The 25,645-nt window shown below is 41.5% G+C and overlaps 1 protein-coding gene across 1 annotated transcript in view; it reads left to right on the top strand.

Moving 5' to 3' along the window:
• Positions 1-25,645, top strand: part of Slc9a9 (solute carrier family 9 member A9) — a 505,533-nt gene that overhangs the window by 8,064 nt on the left and 471,824 nt on the right. The window contains exons 2-3 of the mRNA XM_055629498.1: positions 1,124-1,201; positions 2,691-2,767. Coding sequence (XP_055485473.1) covers positions 1,124-1,201; positions 2,691-2,767 — 155 coding nt within the window. The remainder of the gene's footprint in view (positions 1-1,123; positions 1,202-2,690; positions 2,768-25,645) is intronic.

Genomic DNA, 25,645 nt, shown 5'->3' on the forward strand with positions numbered 1-25,645 from the left:
TGTGTGTGTGTGTGTGTGTGTGTGTGTGTGTGTGTGTGTGTGTGTGTGAAAGAGAGAGAAGAAAGTGACAGAGAGACAAAGAGACAGAGAGAAAGACAGACAGACAGAGAGGAAAAGATGAAGATTACTGTTGGATGGTTTTAGAAGCCAAATGAGCTCTTTGCAAATTGTCAAGTGTACAGCAGATATTGGATTCAAGAATTCTCACACCTCATTTCATTATACTTCACATCAGTTCTTTTTTTTCTTTTTTGGCAAAAATTTTTTTTTAACACCAGTAAAAGGCAAAGGATAAATGCTGGAAAAATGCACTTTCATTTTTCAAATGTGTTTTTCCTCAGTTTGGAAATGTATTTTAAACTTTAGAGTTGGATAAAATAGAGAAAATGAGAGAAAAATCTCTAATTTTTTTTTTTTAATTTGGGAAACACTTTAAACCTTTGTCAACAGAAAAAGCCCGAGCACTCCAGCTTTTCAACTAAGAAGACAGTGAAACATAATTAAAGACACTTGAGCTTTGCAGAGTGAGCTATGCACGGTGCTGCATACCTACAATCCCAGTTCTGGGCAGGCTGAGGCAGGGGGATTTTGAGTGGAAGGCCATTCTGGACTACAGAGTGAAAGTTAGAATAATAAAATAAAACTAGGAATGACTAACCAAGTTAAGAGAAAAAGTCTTCTTTCTTAGAGAGGCTTTTCTGAGATTTTTGTTTGCTGTTATTGTTAGCAACAGGATGGAAAAATACATTTCAGATTTAAGTATTATTCTACGTGATACTGTACTTATAGATTTCTAATTTTAATTTTGTATTTTATATTTTCTGTTTTGGTTTTTTTTTGCTGTTGGTGTCTTGTTTGTTTGTTTGTTTGTTTGTTTGGTTGGTTGGTTGGTTGATTGGTTGGTTGGTTAGCTGGTTTGAGACAGGGTTTCTCTGTGTAGCCTTGGCTGTCCTGGAACTCACTCTGTAGATCAGGCTGGCCTCAAACTCAGTGATCCACTTGCTTCAGCCTCCAAAGTGCTAGAGTGCTGGGATTAAAAGTGTGCACCACCACCAACCTTCACAAAGGTTTTGTATCTGTTTTGCAAACACATGTCTAACTTTACTTTTGTCTTCTTTGGCAGATGACATTTGACCCCGAAATCTTCTTCAATGTTTTGCTGCCTCCCATTATATTTCATGCAGGATACAGTCTGAAGAAGGTAAGGCTAAGGGGCATCCTCCTCTTTTATTAGTAAATAGAAAAGTCTGCCCACAGTAATGAAAAGTAGTTCTATTTTATGGGATTTCTTATTTGGTAATAATAACACTCTGTAGATTATATGAGAAATGTTCAGCCCTGTCCATCTTGGAATTCTTTTAAATCTATTAAACCTATATCCAGGGCTTAGCAGCACATAGCTAATGAATGCTGTGGCTTGTCTAAAAGTGAGATACACTGTAAATGCAACATGTACACTAGATATTAAAGTCTTAGCATTTTAAAAAGAGAGTGTAAATCATCTCAATGATGTTTAATCTGATTTCATAAAGAAAGTATAGTATTGGCACTATATACTGTGTTAAACAAAACATTAACAAGCCCCACATTACCCTTCAATGTTTATTTCATGTGGCCTGCTCACAGGTCTGTAAATGACATATTGTGACCTGTGCAGCTTGACCATGGAAGAGTGTTATCCCAGATGAGCGTGCACCAAGAGCTCGCATACTCGCTCACACTGGGTTTAAGTCAGGAAGACTGGGTCCTTCACAAAGAGAGCCACGGTTTTCAGTCCCTGAGCTCTTCTTGCCTGACAGTGCAGGTGACTGTCCATGTCACAGGTCAATAATTTAGCTAGGTGGGTAGTGTTGTGCCACAGAGTGAGGCAGAGGGAACACGCTGCCCGTCGGCTGCTGGGCACCACCTCGGAGACTTCCGGGGCTCACCACTGCCTCCCATTGGCCTGCCGTATCCAGCAGCCAGGCAGCTTCTTCATTACAAACCTGAAAGGTTTTGTTTGGTTTTTTTTTTGTTTGTTTGTTTGTTTGTTTGTTTTCTTTCTGTTTTGTTTTGGAAACTCTAGGCTCCCTCTTGCTGTCAATGCTGGCTGCTCAGTTCTCACTAAAGACCCAGAAGGGAGTATTTCTAACTAAGAAGCATTTGGGAGGATTTAGAAGGTTCAACTCATGCAGGTCATCCTTCCGCATGCCCTGCCTCAGTACTGGGCATCATTTTATATTTCTCTCATAAAGCATTGTTCATAAAGCATTTAACGTTTGATTGCATCACATCCAGAAGATGTGTGAGCAAGAGAATTAAGAACATTCCGTGAAAATGTCAGATGCCATTTAAATCATTTAGGATAACATTTTAAAAGTTAACGGTGTTACGTCTACAAAACCCTTCTAACTGCTCTTTGCCCAGCCTGCTCCCTCTTCTGGGGTCTCGGTGCTTTGTGGGTAATCTTTCCCCTATCATCTCCTAGATTTTTTTTTTCTTCATTGCCTTTCTTTTCTCCTTATTCTCTGCGGAGAAATCACTTACCAGGCTTTATGCTCAGGTGCACCAAATTTCAGGGACGAGGCTCCAAGAAGAATTGCTTAACTAATGAGAGACGGGAAGGCTGTGAGCAGCTTGGCTCGTTCTTATTTCCCGTTTCAGTGAGAAGTGCAGATGTGCTTCATGAATTATTTTCTGTTTCTCCCCAGAGACACTTTTTTCAAAACTTGGGATCCATTTTAACGTATGCCTTCTTGGGAACAGCCATCTCCTGTGTGGTCATAGGGTAAGTGACATTCAGAACCCGAGCTCTAGGTGGCTGGAGGGCAGCCATCTGCGGTGGGATCTCAAACGTCTGGACTCCTGCTTCTCGGACCTTGTGTGTGTGTGGTTTCTAGTATGGGTTTGTTTTGCTTGATTTTTGTTTTAGCTGTTTTGTTGAGTTACCCTGCTGGGGATCTAACAAGTTAGGCAAGCTTTTTGTCTGAGTGCCATCCCCACACACATCCTTATAAATTCTTCTATCCCCGGTCCAACATTTCTTCATCTTCTGACAAACAGAAGGCTTCAAGGCAAAGCAAACTGTCCCTGGGTGGCAAGTTTTTCTCTGTGAGTTTGAGCTTCTGATGTAGGGTGTGTGGACCACTCGGCCTGAGTTATACAAAGCGGATCACATTCTCATTTAGCTTGGATAATGTATATGGCCTCAGTGCATTTTCCCCATCATCTCTATAGGGCGTTTCCAACATTCGACAGAACTGCAGTAGTAACTACAAGCCGAGGGTTTTCTCCTAGAGGAAAATTTGTCCAGTGTGGCGTTTGAAACAGCCTCAAGTGTCAGCAGATCGTATACGGCTGGAGTGGCTTTGTGGTCGGTGAACTGTAGAGTGCGAGCTTTTTCTTTTTCTTTCTCAATATGTTTGTTCATTATGCTGCTGGTTCAAAGACTAGCGGCAGAGACTCTGTCACAAATAAGGTCCAGCACGGTAAAACTTGTCCAATCTCCTGTGGTGTGACAGCGCCACTGCAGAGCAAAGTCCAGCTGCTATGGCTGCCACGATGCATCTGCCTTAAACTGCGTGACACAGCCAACTCTACCTGTGATATATATATTTTTTTTACTGCCTGCAGCTATCATCACGCCAGCCAAGAAAGTGACGCTGAGCGTGCACACCAGCCATGCCTCCAGGCCTTCTCTTCTGCAGTGTTCACTGTGTACCAGCCAAAGCTGAGGAGGTGTCAGGGCTCCGTGCAAGCCTGAAAGCAGGGAGAGTCTGTGTTGAACACTTCTGTAGTGGAGGTTAGAACTAACTGAGCTGTAGTCTGTGAAAATGTATCGCATGCATAAGGTGGGGAAGCAGCGAAAGATTTTAGCACCTGCAAGGCTTGAGTGAATGGAAATTCATCACATCAAGTAGACATTAATCTGTCTGTGACCTGACAGACAGCATGCCTGGTCCTTCACAAAGCTGTCTGGGGAGGCCTTCATGACCTCTGTGTGTGTGTGTGTGTGTGTGTGTGTGTGTGTGTGTGTGTGTGTGTGCTCAATATGCAATTTTGAACCTGGCAAGGACCTGAAAAATCTGTGTCGTTAAACCTGCTCCTACTGACGAGGCGGCATCTTGAAATGTTAACAGATTAGGCCAGCGCTATCATCAGTGAGAAGCAGGGCCAAGGTCGACAGAGAATCAAGACAGAACTCAAAAGCTTAGCTTCTGACCCAGCAGATCATGTTTTCCGAGTCCCTAGGCCCCTCTGCACCTTGCCACACTTGCAGAAGGTTCTGAGATACATGACTTCTTGACAGGTATTTGTTGGTTCATAGCAAGCACCAAGTTTAGCAGTTTCGGACTATGAAGATCTGAATTTTATAATGAATAAAATTTCTAGACAACTCGACAAAACTTAATTGTAGTATGATTAGTTTTCATTAATATGTTCTTTATCTTCGTTAATATGTTGTTTATTATAAGTATACTTATATTTCTATCATATGCTTTTATTTAAAAAAATCTTTATTCTCTCTTAGATCTGAAATATTTGATAAAAAGTAAAAGAAGCCATACATGATGTATATGAAACAGCCTTTTACAGAATATTTTGATTTAAGAGATATGGTGATTTTTCACTTATTGGAATTAAAGAATTTATTCCTTAGAGGGGGAGGGTAACTATAAAACGCAGAGTACCCACAGTTAGCCTGGAATCTGCTATATAGAAATCTCAGACTCAAACTTGTCATAATCCTCCTGCCTCTGCCTTCCAAGAGCAGAGATTAGAGGGATGTATCACTGAACTTGGCTTCTTTTAATTGATGCTATATGAACATCAAGACATTTAAATAGTGAATTAAGGAAAAGTGCAGCTCTGAGATAATCTTCAGAACTGTGTTCTTTGTGTAAACTGTATATAGTAGGAGCCATAAAATCTTGCATGTGGCTTTCTTTTAAATTTATCTTTTTTAATTTTATACGCAAGTGCTGTTTTTATCATTTGTATCTCCCTCCCGTCCAAGTCCTCCTACGTCCCTCTGTCTCCCTCTAAAGTTCATGGCCTCTTCTTCTCTCATTATTGTTTACTATGTGTGCCTATAAATATATGGATACAGCCTGCTGAGTCTGTCTAGTGTTACTCATACATATGTGTGCTTAGGACTGATCACTGGTGACTGGATAACCCAGCAGGGGCTTGTCCGTGGAAAAGACTGAATCTCTGCCTCACAACAGGCATTAATTGCATGTAGCTCTTCACCTAAAGGTGAAGCCTGTGAGACTTCCTCTATTCGTGCTGGCATGTTATCTGGTGTTGTCATTGCGAAGGGCTTATTTAAGTGACCATATTTTTGAGATTTCATGGGTGTGGCTTCTCATCATAAGACACAGAAAATATCGGCTCCTGCAATATTTGTACCCCCTGTTCTACAAGCTTCCCTGAGCTTCAAGTGCGAAATTGTGTTGTAGATTTATTTGTTGGGCCTGCATACCTCACAATGAGTTGTTCTCTGCATTTTGACCAGTTGTAGATTTCTCTAATGGTTTCCATCTACTATAACAATGAAGCTCCTTTGAAGAAGAATGAATGCTACACATATTTGCAGGTGTAAGGATAGGTGTTTAGAACGCAGTTAGAAGTCATGCTGATTTAGGAAAGTGGCCTAGGAAAGAGGAATAAATTCTCCTTTAAGGAGCACAGCATCAGCAGCCATGACTACTCAGCTAGGTTTACAGAACCAGAGATTATTTCCCCCCTATGGAGTGTGTCTTAAGTCCAACAAGAAAACTCTTGGTTTCTCCAAGATCTAAGTGCCACTATTGAACCTGGGAATATCTTTCCATCTAGATCATGGTTGTGGGTCAAGGTTTTATAGATATTTGAGACTATTGATTACTTTTCTCCCATGGTATCTTGCATAGCACCTCTAGTACTATGAGAGATAGCCCTTAGGAAGAAGGCTTCCACACGAGATGCAGCAGAACCATCCAAGTCCTGTGTCTGAAGTGTGTGGCGTATTCAGCAATAGGGACTTACCTTCGATTCTGGGAGGCAACAATAGTGTAATGCCTGTATTTTTGTGGGGTATCTCTTACAGCGTATTGCCTGTATTGGTTGTGGAGTGTGTCTTGGACTCCCTTGGCCAATAACTCAGAAGGAAGTTCCTCCAGCGGAACTGTGATTTGTTGTTGTTGTTAGGTAGCCTATGAGCCTTGGTGGAAAACGTTATCACCCCAGTTCTGTATAACTTCATTTAAACTGTGTGTGTTTACTTATACACATACACTTGTATACACATTGTCCTAAGTACTTACTAGTATCTCTAAGATGGTTTTTAAAATTACATTTTGTTTCTTTAGTGTGTGTGTGTTTGTGTGCAGACTCCCTATATGATACACGTGTGGACCTCAGAAGATAACATGTGCTTATCCATTATCCACGTGACTTTGAGGGATTGAACTGAAGCTGTTAGCTTGACAGCAAACATCTTTTCACTGAGCCATCTTGCTGGCCCAAGATGCTTTTATAAGAGTAATGAGACCGATATTCTTCTAGTTTCTCTGTTAATGGAGATTTCAAACCAACTTCACAAGTCCAGAAATATGTGGAGAAAGAATATCTACCCTTTTGAATTTTTTTTTTCTCTCATGCTGGATGCCAACATAAACTCTTCATATTTGTTCTCTCATGTCATTGAAATGATGATCTCATGAGATAACCCCTGTTGTTCCTCACATTTCTTTGCAGTGTTGCCAAGTCTGAGACTTGCTCAAAGCTACACAGCAGTTAAATAGTAGTAAATGTTAGAGCCCGCCAGAGCCTAGAGTGCACACCCTCCATGGCCCCTCATCCTCCTACTATGACCTGTTACAGTCCCGGTGTTTCTCACGGAATCACTGTACCTGCCTGATAAACTAGACCTTCAGTGAGTTCAACCTCTTACATTTATCATCATAGCTAGTGACTATGAAAAATCAGGGTATTTAAGAATTAGCTGGAAATATGATTGCACAGAGGAAATCAAACTCACCTTCTCTCATGGAGCCAGCTAGAAGGTAGACGGGAGATGCTTTACTTCTTTAATGTTGCTGGGCTTCTTGATAATTTACCCAGGAAAACCTGTATTTATAAATATGAGATTGTTTACATTATTCATTCCAGCATTCCTTGGGACTGATTTCCCCATAGGAATCCTTAATATACACAGAATATTAAGATGCTTGGCAGCCCTGTCTATGAGGCACAAGCCTGAAGTGGGCTTCATGGGTGCTTGTGGCTGCCCTCTGAGTGGACAAGTCTGCACATCTGGGGACCTTCACATCTAGTGATATGGTGAGTCCCAGCAGCCACCCAAATACTGACTCCTTAGCTCTAAAGAGGAGCACATTGGACATTTAAAGGCAAATGTGATTGGCAGCTCAGAGGTAGAAGCTGAATAAATCTCTTTAAGCTCTAACCCCAGCAAGAGAACAAATTCGAGATGAGCCCTCCACTGGGGAACAGGGACCCTGAGGTCATGTGGGAAGACTTCAGGGAGGAATGAAGCTCTTTAAGTTAGTCGTGAATTTTTATAGGCGAGAGCCTGCACAGATTTTGCCATTTCATCAGACCCTCTGGGGAGCTACAATCTGTAAGAGAGAAAGAAAAAAAGAGCCTCGAGTTTCCTAAAAGCTTGGGCAAAAACATAGCTTTGACAGTGAGGGTTTTATGTATCTCTCTATTCAGTTAGGACTGAAGGCTTATTTAGAATGTAGTGAGAGTGGCTATAAAGGCCAGAAATACATCTAATATCACTTTAGCTTGTACAGTAAGATAGCAACAATAAGGTAGTCATAATGCATTTTGTTGCAGGACTTGTTGTCCTAACTGTCTTATTGACTGAAGAGTGGAAATGCTGGCCTGCAAATTTAAAATAGCCACTCAGTTTTGTTTTCTTTTAACAAAAATAACACCAAAATCAGTTTCTAAAGTAATGTTACCGATCCAGTAATGTTTAGCAATCCAGTAGGTGTAAAATAAAATTGCATTGTAGTCTTCATTTGTGTCGTCCCGATTATTGAACTGGTTATGTTTTTATAATCCCTTTTTTTTTTCATTTGAGTTGTCTTGTCCCTTTTTTCACAAATGTTTTAGAGCTCTTTTTATGTTGCATATACTAATCCATATTCACTTATAGCATTTGTAAGTGCATCTCTTAGGTTGCATGTTGTCTTCTTGTGTAGTTATCAGTTGTGTATTCATTTAGTAAGTCCTTCTCTGCCCAGCACACCAAAGGTACTTCCTTCTTTACCGCTCTAAAATTTTGCTATTTGTAGTGAGTCTATCTTATGGGACAGTTTTGGTTTTGGCAGGCAGTAGATTTCCCGTCAAAATTTTCATCTCAAATGGATAGTCAATTTTAAGAATAACAGATATTAGCTGGCCTTGCATTTCTACCAAGTTGTCTTCTGGGTACTATGGTTTCTATTTCTGGACTCTCGGTTCTATTGGAATGACCTATAATTTATGCTCATGATGAGCCACCTAAGTACTGGCTAGTCTTAGCTGCTGTAACTTCTTAAGTTTTAGTGTTTCATACAGAAAGACTAAGGATATATTATTCTTTAGGAACCCTTAGTTTTTTATTTGTTCATAGACGCTTACTACAATACATGCATGAGGATACAAACATGATTTTTATTTTTGAAAATCATATTTTGTATTTTTAATAACTGTATACTTTATGTTTTCCTTAGGGATTCCCTTGGATATGAACAGGAGGGAGCATACACAAGGGAATTTGTGCTTCAGTGGTCACCATAGTGGAAACATTGATATAACTTAGACCTCATCAATACGAAAATAGACAAGTAAATTCATATAATATAAAAATACACAGCAGGGAAAAGCAATACCATTATCTAGGACAGCATAGATCAGTCTCAGAAATATTATGACAAAGGAACACATCAACTATAGCATCATTGTTCAGAACTGACCGACACTGAATACTATTAAGTCACATGAATGTGGATGTAAAGATATGTGTGCAAGCATGTAATAAGTAAGGGGACTGAGAACACAGAATTCAGTGCCATGATTAGTTTTTGGAGGAAGAGGAAAGAGAGCAAGGCAAAAAGAAACACAGAGAAGAGATACATTACAGATAACATACTAACTCATGGCCTGGGTGTTTCCTCAGGTATATTATCTAGTGTGTTATCATGATGTACAACTTTTCATATACCTTCTCTATAGCCTCTTCCATGTGTTAATTGCACTAAAAAGGACATAAGAGGGAGCAAGTGGAAGGAGCCACTTAACAGCTTTATAGAATTCTGCTTTGTTACCCTGAAGCTCATTTCCAGTCCTGGGAAACTATTCTCTGGGTGTTTTAACAAGAACAGTTTGGGTTGGCAGGCAGCAGTAGGGAGACACAAGTGCCAAGGGAGGGCTTGCCAGTATCCCCAGGTTCATTCTTGTTAGTCCCAAAACCCCTATGTTTTCTCTCTTTTTTTTTATCCATACTTCCCTCTGTTTTTTCCTTCTCCAGGTTCTTCCTTCTCAAACATCTTCCCTTCATCTCTTGAGACCATCTGGACTGTTCTCCATGTCTCTGTATTTCTTGGACTTCAAAAGCCATAGCTCAGGGAGACCTGTTGGGCCAGGCTAGAAGCCCTGGGCCTCCCATCTGCATTCATTCACTTGGGTCCTGAGCTGGCTGGAGCAGTTATCATTGGTATCAAGGGAATATCTATATTATATATAGATATAATATATATATCTTCCCAGACACAGATGAATGTGAGGCCTAATCTTTAATCTGTGAAGGGACAGCCTAGGCTGCTGACAAGGTTATATATCAGTATCAAAGTCTGTGCAGACAATGCTGCTGGCTGCAGAGAGAAGAGGGAAGTGTGGGGGAAGAAACACAAGGTAGGAAGGAAGAAACAATGGAGGACAGCAGAGGTGCAAGTTGGAGGTAGAAGAGAGCACACCTTGATTTGCTAGTCTAATTCCCCTGCTTCCCTAGCTGTGGCTAAAAAAGACAGGGACATAAAAAAAAAAAAAAAGAAGAACTCCCAAGGAAAAATGAAATCTGACTCCAAATTGAAAAAAGGAATATTGGAAGCACTGAAGAATGTTATGTGAATGTATTGGAATGGAACAAGGACAGCATCTAATCACAAAAGAGAAATGTGTAAATTATTAGGAAGTATTCTGAAAGACTGTGTCTGAAGAGCCCCACAATGCAGCAATGTAGCCAAAGACTTCTAGCTATGGGATTCCTAGTAAATGAAATAGCCAGGTCTTCAAAGTGCCAGTTCGGCCTCACCCTGTAGCACCCTAAAATGTAAAATCTGCCATTTTTTCTCACCTCTCTCTCTTTCTGTCCATTCAGATAAAAAGTAAGATATATTATATATAGGAGGGTATATTCATTTTCATTCTTATGTAATAACCTTCAACCTCCAATTCTTGGTGTCTTCAAACAGCAACCATGACTCAGCAGTTTAAGTAGGGCTCAACTATAAGTGGTTCCCACTTAGAGGCGTTCGTGTGACTTCGACCCTCTGATACCGTGACTGGGATTAGAGGGCCTTACTAAAATGGGCTCCCTCTCATGTCTGATGATTGATTGTGACAAGGTTGTGACCCAGGGCACAATTGTTGCTCTGGGTAGGGCTTAGGAACATGTAGGGGACAAGAGTGGCACGGAGGGATGTGACTGCTGACCTGAGATCTTAAACTGTTCTAGAGAGAGCCAGACGGGGATCCAGGAGTGGCTATCCCTTCAGACAACGTGGTACAGCAGAGGCCAGCATCCTGACAGAGCTTTCATGTTACCTGTTGTTCAAGGAGGACAGAGGACACCATAAGCAGATGAAGATGGAGAGGGTGGGGAGGCAGTGCTGGTCCAGGCCTTGAAACCTGCATTCTAGAGTTTGGATGTGACCCTGTTGACTGTAGGGTGATAATTGGGGACATGCACTTTTAAGAAGCCACTCCCCCCTTCTACTTTATGCTCACTGTGGACTTTGATTGTCAAATGCATCCCCAGTCTAAGAGTCACATTAGCCCTCCCTCCTCTTCCTTACCTTATGCTTCCTACTAGGCTGACCTTCTCAGTTGTCAATCCTCCTGCTTTTCATGAATCAATAACTGAACTGCCAAGTGAGGACAGAATTAGTGGAAGCATGTGAGAGCTATGCATCCCTCCATTGTCGAACAGATGGAGAAGGAGCAATGAAAGTGACCTCAGCTACCTTTGCGTGTATCTTCGGGGTGCTTAGCCCTAACCTGACCACTCTTCTTCATTGTCTCATATTAACCTCGCAGTGATCAGTACAGACAGATGTTTCTGTTCTAAGCCCCCCTTTTAAAGATAGGTACCTAAGGCTCCAATTTGTTTGCTGACTTTTATGAAATGTCACTAATTTCAGAGTATGCCAAGCCCACGCTTGCAACTAAAATTGCATCCTTGGGCGTCCAGCACATCAGAAGCATCAGGAGATTATTAGACATGTACAGTGCTAGGTCGTACTGCAGACCTCTTGAGCCCATCTCTGCACTTTAACAAGAGCCTTAGATAACCCCCATTGGACCTTAAAGTGTGACACATTCCCAAATTAGTAGAGAGATTTAATAATTTTCTTAGGATTTACTACATGTAGACTATAGGCAAGGAAACAATTTCAGCCAACTTAATCCATATTATTCAGAAATCACTGAAACTAAGCCAAATCAACTAATTTCATGATGCATGGCCACAAGATTTATATGACACATGTCTAGGCCAAATAGTGCATGTGTATTATACAGAAGGTAATTGGTGGAATACTGTTAGCTTGGTGCGGAGGAGTATCACAGTGAAAAAGCTTCAATGTTCTGGTCCAAGGATTTTAGCACTTCAGGTGTGGGAAGTGCTCCACCTGATTTAGCAATTACATTCCGATGTCATTAAATTAAAATGGCTCCAATAAAAGGACTAGGAGTCAATCTTAACTACAGCTCTGAGAGATTTAACTGGCCTATTTCACTCTTGCCTGCTAATCCTCACTGCATGAGAGGCAGGTGTAAAGCTCATTTTCCACGGTCAACCCACGTGATCAACAGAATCATGACTACTGACGGTGACATCATTGATGAGCATCAGTGAGCAAGGGCACTCCTGAAGGTCATTGCTAGATGACAGGTACTCCATGTCTGCACTTCGGAATGACTCTTGGCCACTCTGCCTTTCGGTTGCATCTTCTACCTTTAAAATGTAAGGGCGATTTTGTTCTCTTGGAATATACTTTCCTTGCAAAGATCTAGTACTCTCTGAAGCTATTAATCAATGGTTTGCTTGGCTTACTAAGGATATCATGTCATTTGTTTTCTCTCCTCAAGTCAATTCTGTAACATAAAGAAATGTTCAATACGAAGGTGGGTGTGGTAGACTATAATCTAGAATTTGAGAAGGGGAGACTGGGAAAAGCAGGAGTTCAAGGTCATTTTCAGCTACATAGGGAGCTAACGGCCAGCATGGCTACTGAGACACTGCCTCAAACAAACAAACAAAAAGAATTATTAAGTACAGCAAAGTTTCTTGCAGCATTCTTTAAGCACTAATGTGTGCCCATGCCTTCCTCGCACGTTTTCTGTCTAGTAAACTCACTTGATCCTTCCAGATTCCCCTCAAAATGAGGCAGAGTATATTTACTTCTATAAAACGTCCCAAATTTGCTTTATCAGAACAGTTTTCCAGTTTTTGTTATAATAGCAAAGAACTTACAAAGTATTCTGAGATACTAATTTGTCGTATAGACTCGTGGCAAACATTTGTTAACTGGCAATAGAAACTTAAGGGATCTCAAGAAAAATATTAACATAAGCTCCATAAAGGAAAGAGCAGATTGTAATGAACTATAGTCAACAAAAATGTATCAGCATTATTATCATAGTCAATTATGATCTCTAGTCAGCAATAATGTATCAGTATTAGATTGGAAGCTGCCACAAGTAGACCAGTAAGTGCAAGGTGTAATGTGGGATTAGAGTAAGGAGATGGGATCATATTTAGAATACTTCCTGCCCTATTCTTCTATAAACCTGCAAAAAGTCTGTTGCTTTAAAATAGAATTTCCACATTATACATATCTTATGATTCCCTTTAATAACAAGTAGACTGTCACAGACATTTTCCATGGCACCTCCTGTCCCATACTTGTTGAACCTTTATGGACCATCTAAGTCCATAAACTCCCCAAAGTCATTAGGCCTGTTATAGGTAAAGCATCTCGCCTGATGGTCTTTTTCCATTTCTGTATCCTGGCATCTGACCTTCTGAGACTAGCGCTAGAAGTGGGACTCTAAGGCTCCTGGGAAAGTCTTGATCTGATTCTCCTTCACATATATAACGGTCCTCACTTCAGTCTCTTAGAACACCTGTTACGAATATGACGCTAGCTCAATAGCCCACACTTAACTTTACTTCCTTTATGTTAAGGAGTGGATGTCAGCTCTTTTGAGCCTTTTGCTTCTTCTTTTTAAGCTTCCAAACTGTGTTACTGACAAAGTAGATAAGAGTAGATAAAAGTCTTAGTCTCTTGCATTGCTCATCTCTACTTAACTGTAATTCAGACCATTTTTTTTATAGATCATATTCTCACTACATTTTTTTGTGCCCTGTAATGTGACAACATTCCCTTCCTTCCACGTCACCCGTTATTAATTGCTTCTGAGTCTTCATGACACTTCTGCTTCAAAGTTTAGTTGTTCCTATTGATTTTTTATGACTTGGCATTCCACCACCAAGCATTCTTCTTCCTAGGCAAACCTCTGGCTTCTCCCACAACGAGATAAATTGCTTACATGATTGTGAAGATGTTGTTGTTAATTTGCAGCAAAACAGTAGCTATTGTAAGTTGCAGATTTAAGGCCTCCACAGAAATCAATGTCCTGATTATTTCACGCCACACTGCACAGGGCTAAATCCAATTACAGTCTTATCCCAGGGGAGAGGGTTTAGGAGTGCAGAAAGAGGGAAACATTATCCTTGGAGAGTAGGAAGTAAGGAGAAACTCATTTGGAAGAATGTGAGTATTTACTGTGCATGGCTCAGGCTTTAGGATGTAATCTCACTTCAGGTCTCACGGTGTCTAACAGAAGGCAACCCAGGTTAGAAATATGATAAAAGGTGCGGTTTTCATAGCCCTCTGCCCACTAACAGTGTTTTTACATACCTTGTCATATTTTCATTTCACAGCTATATAGACTGTCAGGGACAGCCTTAGCCTACTGCGCGAATACAAACACCAAGGGTCAAACCCTTGGAAAACCCTAGTGTTGTGAATGTTTGCCAAAGCTGGGGACAACTATTTGCTCAGATCTCTTGCTCTCTGCAAACATTTTGTCTAAAGTGGTTAAGGGCCTACCTCACCCCTAAAACCTGCCCTTGAAATCAGAACAACAACAAAAAAAGAGAGACATGTAAGAGGTGTGATAAATAATATAATCACATATATTGTATAAGCACCTTTCCTCGTTCACAGCACTTTCAGTATCAATGAGCTTTTAACCCATTTTCTTTCCGTTGTTTATCATGCAAGCCAGGATTTAAAATTTCCCTCAAAGACATCTATCTGTCCATGATAAGCACAGTGAAGTTGTTCAGGGCCTGGAAATAAAACTTCATGTTACTGAAAGCCTAGCATTAGTAACGGCATTTAAAAAACTGAGTTTAGGCCCTCTAGAGGAAATTACATACACAGAGCATGCAGGTTGGCTAACGTTACCAGCTCAATTACAGCCCAAATTACACATTTAGGGAGCTGTGTCTCTTAAGTTCTCCTACTCAACTGATCTATTGCTTCCACTGACCTGCAGTTTAGCTTGGCCGCTTCCATTGAATTTTTAGGGAGAAGGAAATTGCTTTCCCTGTTGGAAAAAGTAGAAATCACCCCAAATGTTTTCTCTGATTCCTTCTAAAGTTAACTAATTTTCCGTCTATCACATTCGGAAAATACAACTACTTTTTAACATATCTGCTGACATGCCAAATAATTTTCACCCACCCTATTTTTCCTCTCTTTCAGGTGCCCAGTAGGATAAGGAACATGCTTAGCCAGCACATTATCATTCCAAAACACATGTTCTGATTCCATTCCTTCCATGTTGAAAGATTCAATATTCAGGAGGATGGAAACATTTTTTTTTTGTTTTAAATTTCCATAAAATTGAAGAAATTATAGTCTAACCTTGCACATAGTTATTTAAATACAGTGAACAGCTTTTGAATAGTGTTGATAGTCTTTGTATGATTTAATCATGAGCACTTGTCAGAGCCATGTTAGAGGCATACCAGAAGGGGTCGTGTTAGGATCGCAGCGAAAGGGCGTCCCCGCTCAGCTTAGTGTTGTGTGCAGATCTGTGCTAAGCTGAGCCAAGTGCTGTCAGGCTCAGGGGAGGAGGACCACCACCAAAACTAAAAGTCAGCATTCAGAAATGTTCACAAGGATCAGAAAGAATAACTTGTTATTTGCTGATTGTGACAAAAACTGGATCGTTTCGCTTAACATACAAATGTTAATGATAGGCATAAACCTAGAGTCATGGAACGGTGTGAGGCGGGGGCGGGAGGATCACTCTGAGCTTAAGCCAGTCTGGGCTACATAGTGAGTTTAAGCTCATCCTATGCAGCGCAGCAAGACTGTCTCAAAAAACTATCCCCCAACCAAAAGCCTTTTATCCAGCATGCCATTTTAGTGCAATAATTTACAGATAATATTAGCTAAATTAATTAGTTAATCTTCCCTCTCAGAGCTTGAGAAGTGAATAGGAGGGTTGATTCAAAGGGCTTCTCTTTGTGGGGTCATCCATAACAACAGTTTTAGGTGATAGTTTAGAAAACATCTTTTGGTTTTTAGGTGAATAATGTTCATGAGATTAATTTCTCAAAACAAATTTTAATTCCATCAAACATCACCTAAACTATGTATTTTAAATGGTATTTTTTTCAAAAATATTTTTAAAAGTTATTTTTATTTTGTGTAAGAGTACTTTTCCTGTATATATGCCTGTGGACCACTTGCATGCCTGGTGGCCATGGAGACCAGAGGAGGATATTGGATCCCCTCTAGAACTGTTGTTCTATATAGCCACAAGCCATCGTGTAGCTGCTGGGAATTGAACTCATTCCTCTGCAAGAACAGCAAACGTTTAGCCACTGAGAAACCTCTGCTGCCCAAGAATATGTTTTGACTAAAAACAGACTCTTGGATAAACTTTTTGATTCCAATTTCTTTTATTGGACTAAGAAAGAGGGAGACTGTTGGACACTTAGCTGATTTCCTCCATAACATGAATTTTTTTCCATTTGAGTGTGTTTGGGTCAGCTGAATTTCAAGAAACTCTGATTGTTTTGGTTGAAATGAAAAGGTTGTTTTTCAGGAAGAGCCGGGAGGACTAGGTTTCAAGCACGACCACAATGTTAGGTCCCCTGGTGCCAGGCTAGGGTTTCCAAGAGTGAAGGACAAACTTTTATAATGTTTGCCAAAAAGCGAAAGAAATGCTTTACATCTGTTAAATAAAATAAGAGCAGAGTGTGGGACCAGGAAGAGATTTAAAAATGCTATTTATGGACCCTATTATTCATTTGAAACCCCAAATTTGTGTATATTTTTCCCTGACTATGGTGAGGTCTTTGACTCCCTGAAATAATTTCTACAATAGAGAATAGGGTTTTAGTACCCTGAAGTGAGTTTGCAAAATTCATAGGATGGGGAGTGTTAAATTGTACAACCTTTAAAAAAAAAAGAAACATGTTAGAATACATTCTCCTCCACTGAAACAATGTTCTTGGCATAGTTAAACAAAATATGAATTCATGATGAAAGGGAAGTAGAATACTGCTTGTGATGTGTCACAGAGTAAAAATATTCTGAGCTAGAAAAGATATTCCTTTTTATAAATTCTGATTTTTTTTACATCAAACACTATTTGAGTCTTCTGTTTTAATTTACAGTTTAATCTATTTTTCTCCCGTAAAACAGCTTCTAAAAGTCTACCACCTTGTAGAGAAGTTAGTTGAGAAAAGTAGCTTTTAGTTTAAGTGAAAATATGTCTTGACTGCTCTGTTTAAAAGGGGGACAGGGAAGATCATAAATTGTGATGCTTGGACTTGAAGAGTTGGCTGTATAATGCCTTAGAGTGTGTTAATGCCTCCCCCTCTTTTGTTTAGATGTAATGATTTTTTGTACAGTGGTCACTCCACTCTCTGAGTCCATTAAATCAGAGTCAAGAGCAAATACTAGGGATAAATGTTTTACACAAAATTTAATTTGAGAAGATGGGTGACGATTCCGCCATTAGCCAAGCACGCAGAGATACAGTTAACTTCCCTTCTGCAGGAGCCAGTGACAGAGAGTTAGAGATCCTGTCCCTAACTTAAGCCAAACCACACTTTCAGAAAGCAATAGAAAATTGCCCCCGCCTCAAGACTTCAGATTTGAAGAACAGATATTTAAATTTTGAGGGTGATGGATTTTGTTTGGAATATTAGAACGCTGCCATTTTCTCCGAGTTCCGAGGATTTGCATACAAACCAGACTCAGGGCACAGCACACGGCTGGTAAACCTGGAATGTACCTTTATGTCACTAAAGCCGCTCAGAGGAGTCACCTCCATGTCTCGTTCCAAATACAAATCTCAATTTCAAAGTTCTGATCGCTTTGCCCGCTGGGACTAAGAGGCCGGTGGGCATTTTTTTTTTTTTTTTTTTAAGGCCTGTTCTAACAAGCAGGTGTGAAAAGCCATTTTGGTAAAATTATTTGTGGATTTCAGAGTCAGTCAAGCCCTAAATATGAGGAATGGAGTATGGAGAAGGCAGGGACAACTGTCACCATGGGCGAAGCTGAGCTTCTTCTCCAAAATGTACAAAATGAAACAATCACCTGCCAGGGCTGAGCAGCCATTGGCTTTTGCATTGTGCCCTCTGCTGGGAAACTTTATAAATAGCATCTCGATAGTTCTGAATTCATTTGATAAAAATTTTCTGAATAATCAAAACTTCAACGTTTGGGGAAAGACATGGCAAGTATCCGTTAATCCAACCACTGAATTTTGCCTGCAAATGACAAATGACCCTGTGAGCTTGAAAGAAGTGAATTATTTATTACCAACTTTTCCAGTGTTCCAGGGAAGGTATTAATCATTGACTACCTACTAAGTGCCAGACACTACATAAACATCATTTCACCGAATTCCGTCAACTCTGATTTTAGTCTGAGACATTTCTCCTTCAGTATCCCCGCTACTTTAGCATCTTCCCAGGGGAGCTGAAGTCCATCTACAGGCAGCAGACAGTTGCAATAAATAGCACTAAGTGCATCTTTTCTCATGCTTCTCCAAAGAGGCCCCTGTGAGGAACACAATCAGCAGGGTTGGGCCTCTCTTTATGAGAACATGGTCATGTGATCCCAGGTCCGTCACAAAGTCAGCTGGGAGTGAGAGCGCGGAGAAGGGTCGCAGTGTTTTTCTTGTCAGGTGGCAGGGAGTGGGCATAAAATCAAAAGACTCACCCCAGTGACTAACTCTTTCCAATGAGGCTCTACCTTCTAAAGCAACAGCTCTCAACCTGTGGGTCACGATCCTACAAGGGTCACATATCAGCTATCCTCCATATCAAACCTAAACCTCATAGCAGGACCCCGGGGCAACGGATGTGGGAGACCCCTGGACCAATTCATTTGTCCCTCTTCCCATTGTGGACACACTGAATAAATCTCCTTTCCCTGCTTTTCACCATGACTTCTCCATTTTATTGGTTTGTAAAGACAGGTGACTGAGCCTCACTTGTCAGGGATAGAAGGGCCCAGGCTCTGACCCTAACAATTCCTCTAACAGTATCTCTATTGCATCGGACCTCAAGAAGAAGTCTATTAGTTGACTATTAAATTATTGAGGTTGAAACCCCTGGGAATGTTGCCTTGGTTGAGTTTTTTGTCTTACATGTGGGCAGTACCCAAGGGTAAGGCCTAAAGGGTTTGGTTATCCAGTGAACAGACATGCACCTGTGATGGTTCCTTTTCATTGTCAGCTTGATTGGACCGAGATGCACGGCTATCGCTAATGCACACCACTCCGTGTGTTTCCAGGGAGGGTTGGCCAAGGGGAAAGACCCACAGTTGTGGTGGGATCTAGGTAGATCAGTAGTTCACAACCTTCCATCTCTGCAACCCTTTAATACGGTTCCCCAAGTCGTGGTGACCCCCAACTATAACATTGTTTTCATTGCTACTTCATAGCTGTTATTCTGCTACTGTTATGAATCACAATGTAAATACCTGTTTGTTTGTTTGTTTGGTTGGTTTTGATGGTTTTAAGCAACCTCTGTGAAAGGGTCATTCAGCCCCCAAAGCAGTCATGACCCACAAGTTGAGAACCGCTGAGGTAGACTAAAAAGGGAATGAGTTCTCTTAGTTTTGCTTCCTGGCTTTCCTGATGTGAACTGCGCTGTTCTGCTCTTCTGAAACACCCTTCCTTGATGCAATGGACTGAGCCCTCCCACACTGCGAACCAAAAGGATCACCTTCAAGTTGTTTGCTCAGATGCTGTCACACATATACTTCCTTATGGAGAACACACGCTAGCCTTCATCATCTCCCCAGAAACGTGGTTTAATAGCTTATAGCAGCTGAGAGAGCGGACGGCTAACGTTTCGGGAATAAGAGCACTGTGAAGATGGGCTAACAAGCATCTCTTCAGGGTTCTAAGCTCAGAGGTATCCCAGATTTAGCTTGAAATTGGGCATTCTGTAAGCATTTGTTCTGTGAAAATCAACAAAAGTTACAAATCAAGGCTTTTCCTCCCAGCCACTAGCTGCTGAATATTAGCAGCTCACCACAGCCACAGTGGGGATTCATAGAAACCCTCTACAGCCTCACAATATTTTTTCTAATATACCCAATGATTGTGACAATACACTATATATATATATATAGTGACAATACACTATATATATATATATATATATATATAATTTGAAAGACAAAAAGGAAGGCTGAGCAGTCAGATCTTAACTATGATTCTTAGCAACGCTGATTTAAGACATCACTTAACCTTCGACAGAAATTAAAATCAACTCCATCTCCACATCCCCCAAATTCCGTAGAATTTGCTCATAGAAATACAGTTGATGCTTCTCAAGCTGGCAGCCACTGGTGGGACCGCATAGGGATGGTTTCCAATCAGGAATGTATCTTCCACAGACTGGACTTGAAACCCTCTACGCTAGGCAGGTGCTCCCAGGAGCAATCCCATCTCTTCCCTTCCGGTGAAAAGCCCTCTGCAGTATTTGGTCAATCTTGTCTACAATAGTGTGGGGACTGGTTCTCACTTCAGACAACAGTGAAGCAGACAGAGTGCTCAGAAACCCACACTGTAAGGGCTTACAGAACACAGCACACATGGCTGGGCCCGGAATTCCAGGTCATTCCAACTGGAACCTTCCTTCTCTGATATCGGTACTTGAACACATTTTAATCCACAGTGCTGAGTGTGCCATAAATAGATTTTTTTTAAATGTCCAGTTGCCAAGGGCTCCAGTGTACTAGGGCATAAGGGCTGGGGCCCTCCAGTGCAGGCTGTTATCTGAGCACGCTGGATGGCATAGACTGGCCTTCAGGCCTTTCATCACCCATCACACACGTCCCTGCTCCACCCTCCTTGTCCTGGCCACAAAGCCTCACTGACTGCCAGCAGTCTGGGTCATGTTGATGCCATTCTGCATCCCGTGGGACCAGTCTTCAGCTGTCTGTTCCCAGCGTATGTATTCATAACACACACACACGCGCACACACACACACACACACACTGCTCTTAGTCTTTATTGGGCCACCTGCCTAGACAAGCCCCGGCTGTGTTTGATGTTAGGACAGTAGTTACAGCTCCTTCCAAGACCAGCCACAGTTACGCCTCTGACCATCCATCCAGGCATTTCTCTAACTTCTGCTGCCCAAGCCTGTAGGGTGGTCTGGAAAGGAAGCAACTTCTCCCTGTTCGTCACCTCAGGAACAGGATGTGGTCAGTAGCCCATCCCCTGAGAACTGAGAGAGGGGGGAAAGTCCTCTATTGGTGTGCTCCAAAAGACTGGAGGAGAGGAGCCGAGTGGCTTCCAGGATTCCCACAGCAAGGAGCTGAAACAGTCGGGAGCAAATTGAATATTGCTGACAAGGCCCATTGGAAGGGTCAATGAGACCCCATTATAATTCAGGAATTTCTTAAAGCCTAAATTATATTGGGCTGGAATGGGATGATTCAGCATAAATTAAAAAAAAAAAAAAACTTCTATTCTGAATTTTTAGTTATCTCTGAGTTTGAGGTCCTAGCTTTCCTCCAATGGCACCTCTTTCAAGAAATTAACTTTACAGTTAAATTGATGAGGAGTTATATTATTTGTGAGGCTAAGTTCCACAGATCAAGAAATATGGATAAGAAGTCATCAATGAGAATAACTACTTATTAGATGTTTGCAGTGAAATCCAAGATACCCATATACACTCCCATCTGCTGGACTGACAGCCTATTTCTTTAATAGAGTCACAGTTCCCTGAGAGCTCTGCCAGCCTAGGCCTGCCTGATCTCTGCACTGAGGAGCGTGTGTTCTACGTGTGAACAGTGACTGCCCCTGCAGCACGTTGGGGGTGGGGAGGCCGCACCGAAGCCAGAACACATGTTTTTGTTTATCCAACATACAGAGCTGGACTTCATCGGCCTCTTCCCAGAGTGCTTTGCAAGCAGCATTCCCTAGCTTACGCCTTACATTGTTATGTTTGTAGGGACGTTTTAATCTATTACATGACATGGAATTACAAGTTAGCTACTTGGAGCTCTGGGGCCACAGGCTGCTGCTCTCAGCCGGAACCAGAAGAAGGCATTTGTAATAGACCAGGAAGGAAAACAGGGCCCGAGTTTTCTTGTGTTTTCGCCTGATTTTTGTTTCATTTCAGAGGAATACCTTAGGGACAGAAAAATAAAACATTAAATGAACAGGGCTGGTCTCCTCCACAGAATTCAATATGGGCTTGTTTGCACTAATGTTGGCGTAGGTAAGGATTGCTTGAACCCGTCTCAGGGAATACACAGAAGCTGATCTCAGGTAGGGAGAACATGGTACAGAGAGGGCTCCAGGCGAGTTAGGCATGAGGAAGCCATTCATTTATTCTTGAGATTATAAAACAAAACGTACTTACCTTGTTAACTTTTTTTTCTCCCATCTTATTTACTAGTAAAATCATTTACCACAATGAGTGGAGTATTAAAGGCTCTACAATACGGGTTTTTTATCGAATCCTGATCATGCTATCACGTGGCTTCTTCTCACTCAACAGTGGAGGAAGTGAGCTTAGAAATGTTAGTTAACTCAGCTGATGGTGAGTGGGGAACCTGGAGAGAGAGACCTGGGTTCTGAGCCATAGTGCTATGCAGAGCCTCTCATGACAGACTAAAAGGCTTTAGTTTTAAAAAGCATTTTATACATTTATTTGGAATATGCATAATGTGTGTGTGTGTGTGTGTGTGTGTGTGTGTGTGTCTGTTCTCTGTCTTGTTTCTATCTATTTGGATGTGTGTGTGTGCATGTGTTTGTCTGTCCATGACTGTGTGTGTGTTCCTATCTGTGTGTGAGTCTGTCTGTGTCCATCTGTCTATCTGTGACTCTGTGTTGTATTACTACTCTGTGTGTGTGTGTTACTCTCTGGTGTGTGTCTATCTGGCACATGTGTGTTTGTCTGTGACTCTGTGTGTGTCTGGTGTGTATGTGTGTGTGTGTGTGTGTGTGTGTGTGCATGAGCACACATGTGTATATGCCAAAGCACATGTGAAGGTCAGAGGACAGTTTGTCTGTGTTGATCTTTTCCTCTCACTATGTGGGTCCCAGGGAATGAACTCAGATCATTTGCCTTGGCAGCAAGTGCCCCTACTCACAGAGCCATCTGGCTGGCTCTAAAAGATCTTATTCTTTTTAGCTCTGTGTCCTAATATAAAACATTTCATCAAAATTATAAAATGATTGCTTAGTAGTGATGATTGCTTTGTCTAAACAAAGCAGCATCAGAATGAGAAGCTTTCCTGAGAAATTCCACTCTCCTTCACTGGTCCCTGTGTTATGCTGAGTGAAGACACTAGACACACTGCAACACATTCATGTGCCATGCCAGGCACTGTGTGTGACTTGCAAGGCATCTCTGTTGTGCACAGATCTACAGGTCTCAGAAGCCATTCTACACAGCATCCCCAAGGCTTGTTGTATGCGTAATTAGGAAGTCCTTTAACCTAGAGAGAACCTCCCGGGGTTCTGAAAGCAGTCTCTGCAACGCTTAGATGGGATTCATTCCAATATCTTGTAATAAGTATTCCATTACTGCTTCCACACCCTCCCAGAATTGTCTTTCATTCCTTTAAAATATAGAGCGACCAACTAGGTGTGGTGACACACACCTTTAATCCCCTTTAATCTACGCACTCTGTACATAGAAGCTGGTAGATCTCTGTGAGTTCAAGGCCAGCCTAGTCTACATAGTAAGTTTCAGGACAGCTGCAAAGAGACACTCAGTCAAAACCAAAACAAAACATAATCAAATAAACAAACAGTCTTTCTTGAATTTATAAGCTGAGGCTAAAGAGTGAGGAGCCTCTTGTGCACACCCCCTTACTGTCTGGTGGAGAGTGAGCGAGTGTGGAATACAAGTGAGAAGAAGCAATAATGCTCAACAAGAACAGAGAGGTTAGTGTTCTGGTCACATTCATGTGGCTATGACTAACATAGCAAAGGAAGCAACTTAAATGGGAGAAAGTTGGATGGGGCCCCTTCTCTTGGGTGAAACTTCATGGTGATGGGAACACGTGCGCAGTAAGGAAATTGTTTTCACAGATGGTGGACAGGAGAGGGGAAGGGACCAGGTGGGGACCAGGTACTACCTTCAAAGGCACACTCCAGTGACTCCTTTCCTTCAGCTATACCCATCTTCAGAATAACATCCTTGTCTGGGAAGCAAGTCTTCGACCCTTCCTTGAGCCTATGCAGGACATTTCCTAGTCAAATCATGACAACACCAAGAAAGGTAGACTAGCTGGTGGGAGGAAGGGAGCGGTACGGCTGTCATTTTTTACCTGTCAGTTTCCTGGTCCAAAATTTGCAACAAGCGGATCAACATTAGAATTCGCAGCATCTCCTTTCAATAAAACATATTTTGATCATGAAGCAAATTCTGGAGGAGTAAGAACTAGGAGGATATAATTACTGTCTTTATTATTAATTCTAAATCGTTAGGCGTCCCCGCATAATCGTTAGCTTATAAGATGGAAAGGTGTCAGAAAGACACACGAAATGACAGACAGTTGGAAGCTTGACATCCACATAGCCATTTGTGTGAGAAAATAGGCTGTTATTTCCCCCAAATCCATGGCATTTGAAAAATTCATGCTGTAATGAATAAAGGAAGAGCGACATGTACAGTGGAAGAAATTCTAACCCTTTTCACATCAGTAAAAACAAGTCTATACTAAATGTTCTTTGCGGAAAAGAGCAAGAACAACGCACAAAGCCGTGGAAAGTCTACAGTGTTCCTTCCGGCAACCATGAATGCTATAGGCGTTAAGATCAGAAAGAAGGAGAGGAGGACCTTCCCTATCAGTGGACTTGGGGAGTGGCATGCATGCAGAAAGGGGAGGGAAGGTGGGATCGGCAGGGGAGGAGGGAGGGGCTCATGGAGGGATACAAAATGAATAAAGTGTAATTAATAAAAAAAATAAAAGATTTAAAAAAAAAAAGAAACATAAATAAATAAATTAGAAAAAAAATAATAACTTCAGTTGTAGGGGAAATATCAAAAAAAAAAAAAAAAAAAGAGCGAGAACATTCCTGGGGAGCTTTGCAGTTGAGGTCAAGAAGGCAGCTTCCCACAAAACTATCCTTCTTCCAAATCATGACAAATCGTTAATGTAGTCCTTTGTGTTTATTTCTTCTCATTCCCCACCCCCCCCCAACAAAATCATTCAAAGGTCAATGCTATCTCATCTTTCTGTATGTGGAAAATTGACAGGAAGTGGGGTGTCTCCTTGTCCTCCAAGCTGCCCAAAGGTGCCTTGGCATGAATGGCGTGAGGATGCTGAGCTTCAGCTCTTTAATGTGCTCCCTGCACCAACTGGGAGATGCAGGAAAGGAGAGGAGCATGTGTCCTGTAAACCCTAACCACAGCCCTCTGCAGCTCAGGTGCACGCACACCAGGCTGCTCTTTATGCTGCGTACACTGCTTTCCCATGACTGGCGGCAATTACGGAATTAACAGAACAGCCATCGAAATCATTGTGCAAAGGGATAAATTAGTATACTGAAATAATAGAATTTCTGGGACACCCTGAGAGCTTTATAACTCCTTCCATCCGTGCTTTTCCTTTGCAGCACAGGAAATGAGACCCAGTTAGACAGGTACCCGAATCTGCAAGTTAATCCGCTCCTCTGAACCTCTGGTGAGAGGGGCCCCTACCTGGTAGCCATCTCACAACGGAATTGTACATTTAGCCACCTGTGGTTTGAGTCACTCCGGCTTCTCGTCTGGCTACATCTTTTCCAACTTTCTGTCGTCACAAAATGTCAACATATCCACAACGAGGTCACCGCCTCTCTTGCGTTCCCTCTGGCTTTTATTGT

This window comes from Psammomys obesus, unplaced genomic scaffold (assembly GCF_907164565.1).
Source record: "Psammomys obesus unplaced genomic scaffold, mPsaObe1.curated_primary_1811, whole genome shotgun sequence".
Classification (NCBI taxonomy): domain Eukaryota; kingdom Metazoa; phylum Chordata; class Mammalia; order Rodentia; family Muridae; genus Psammomys; species Psammomys obesus.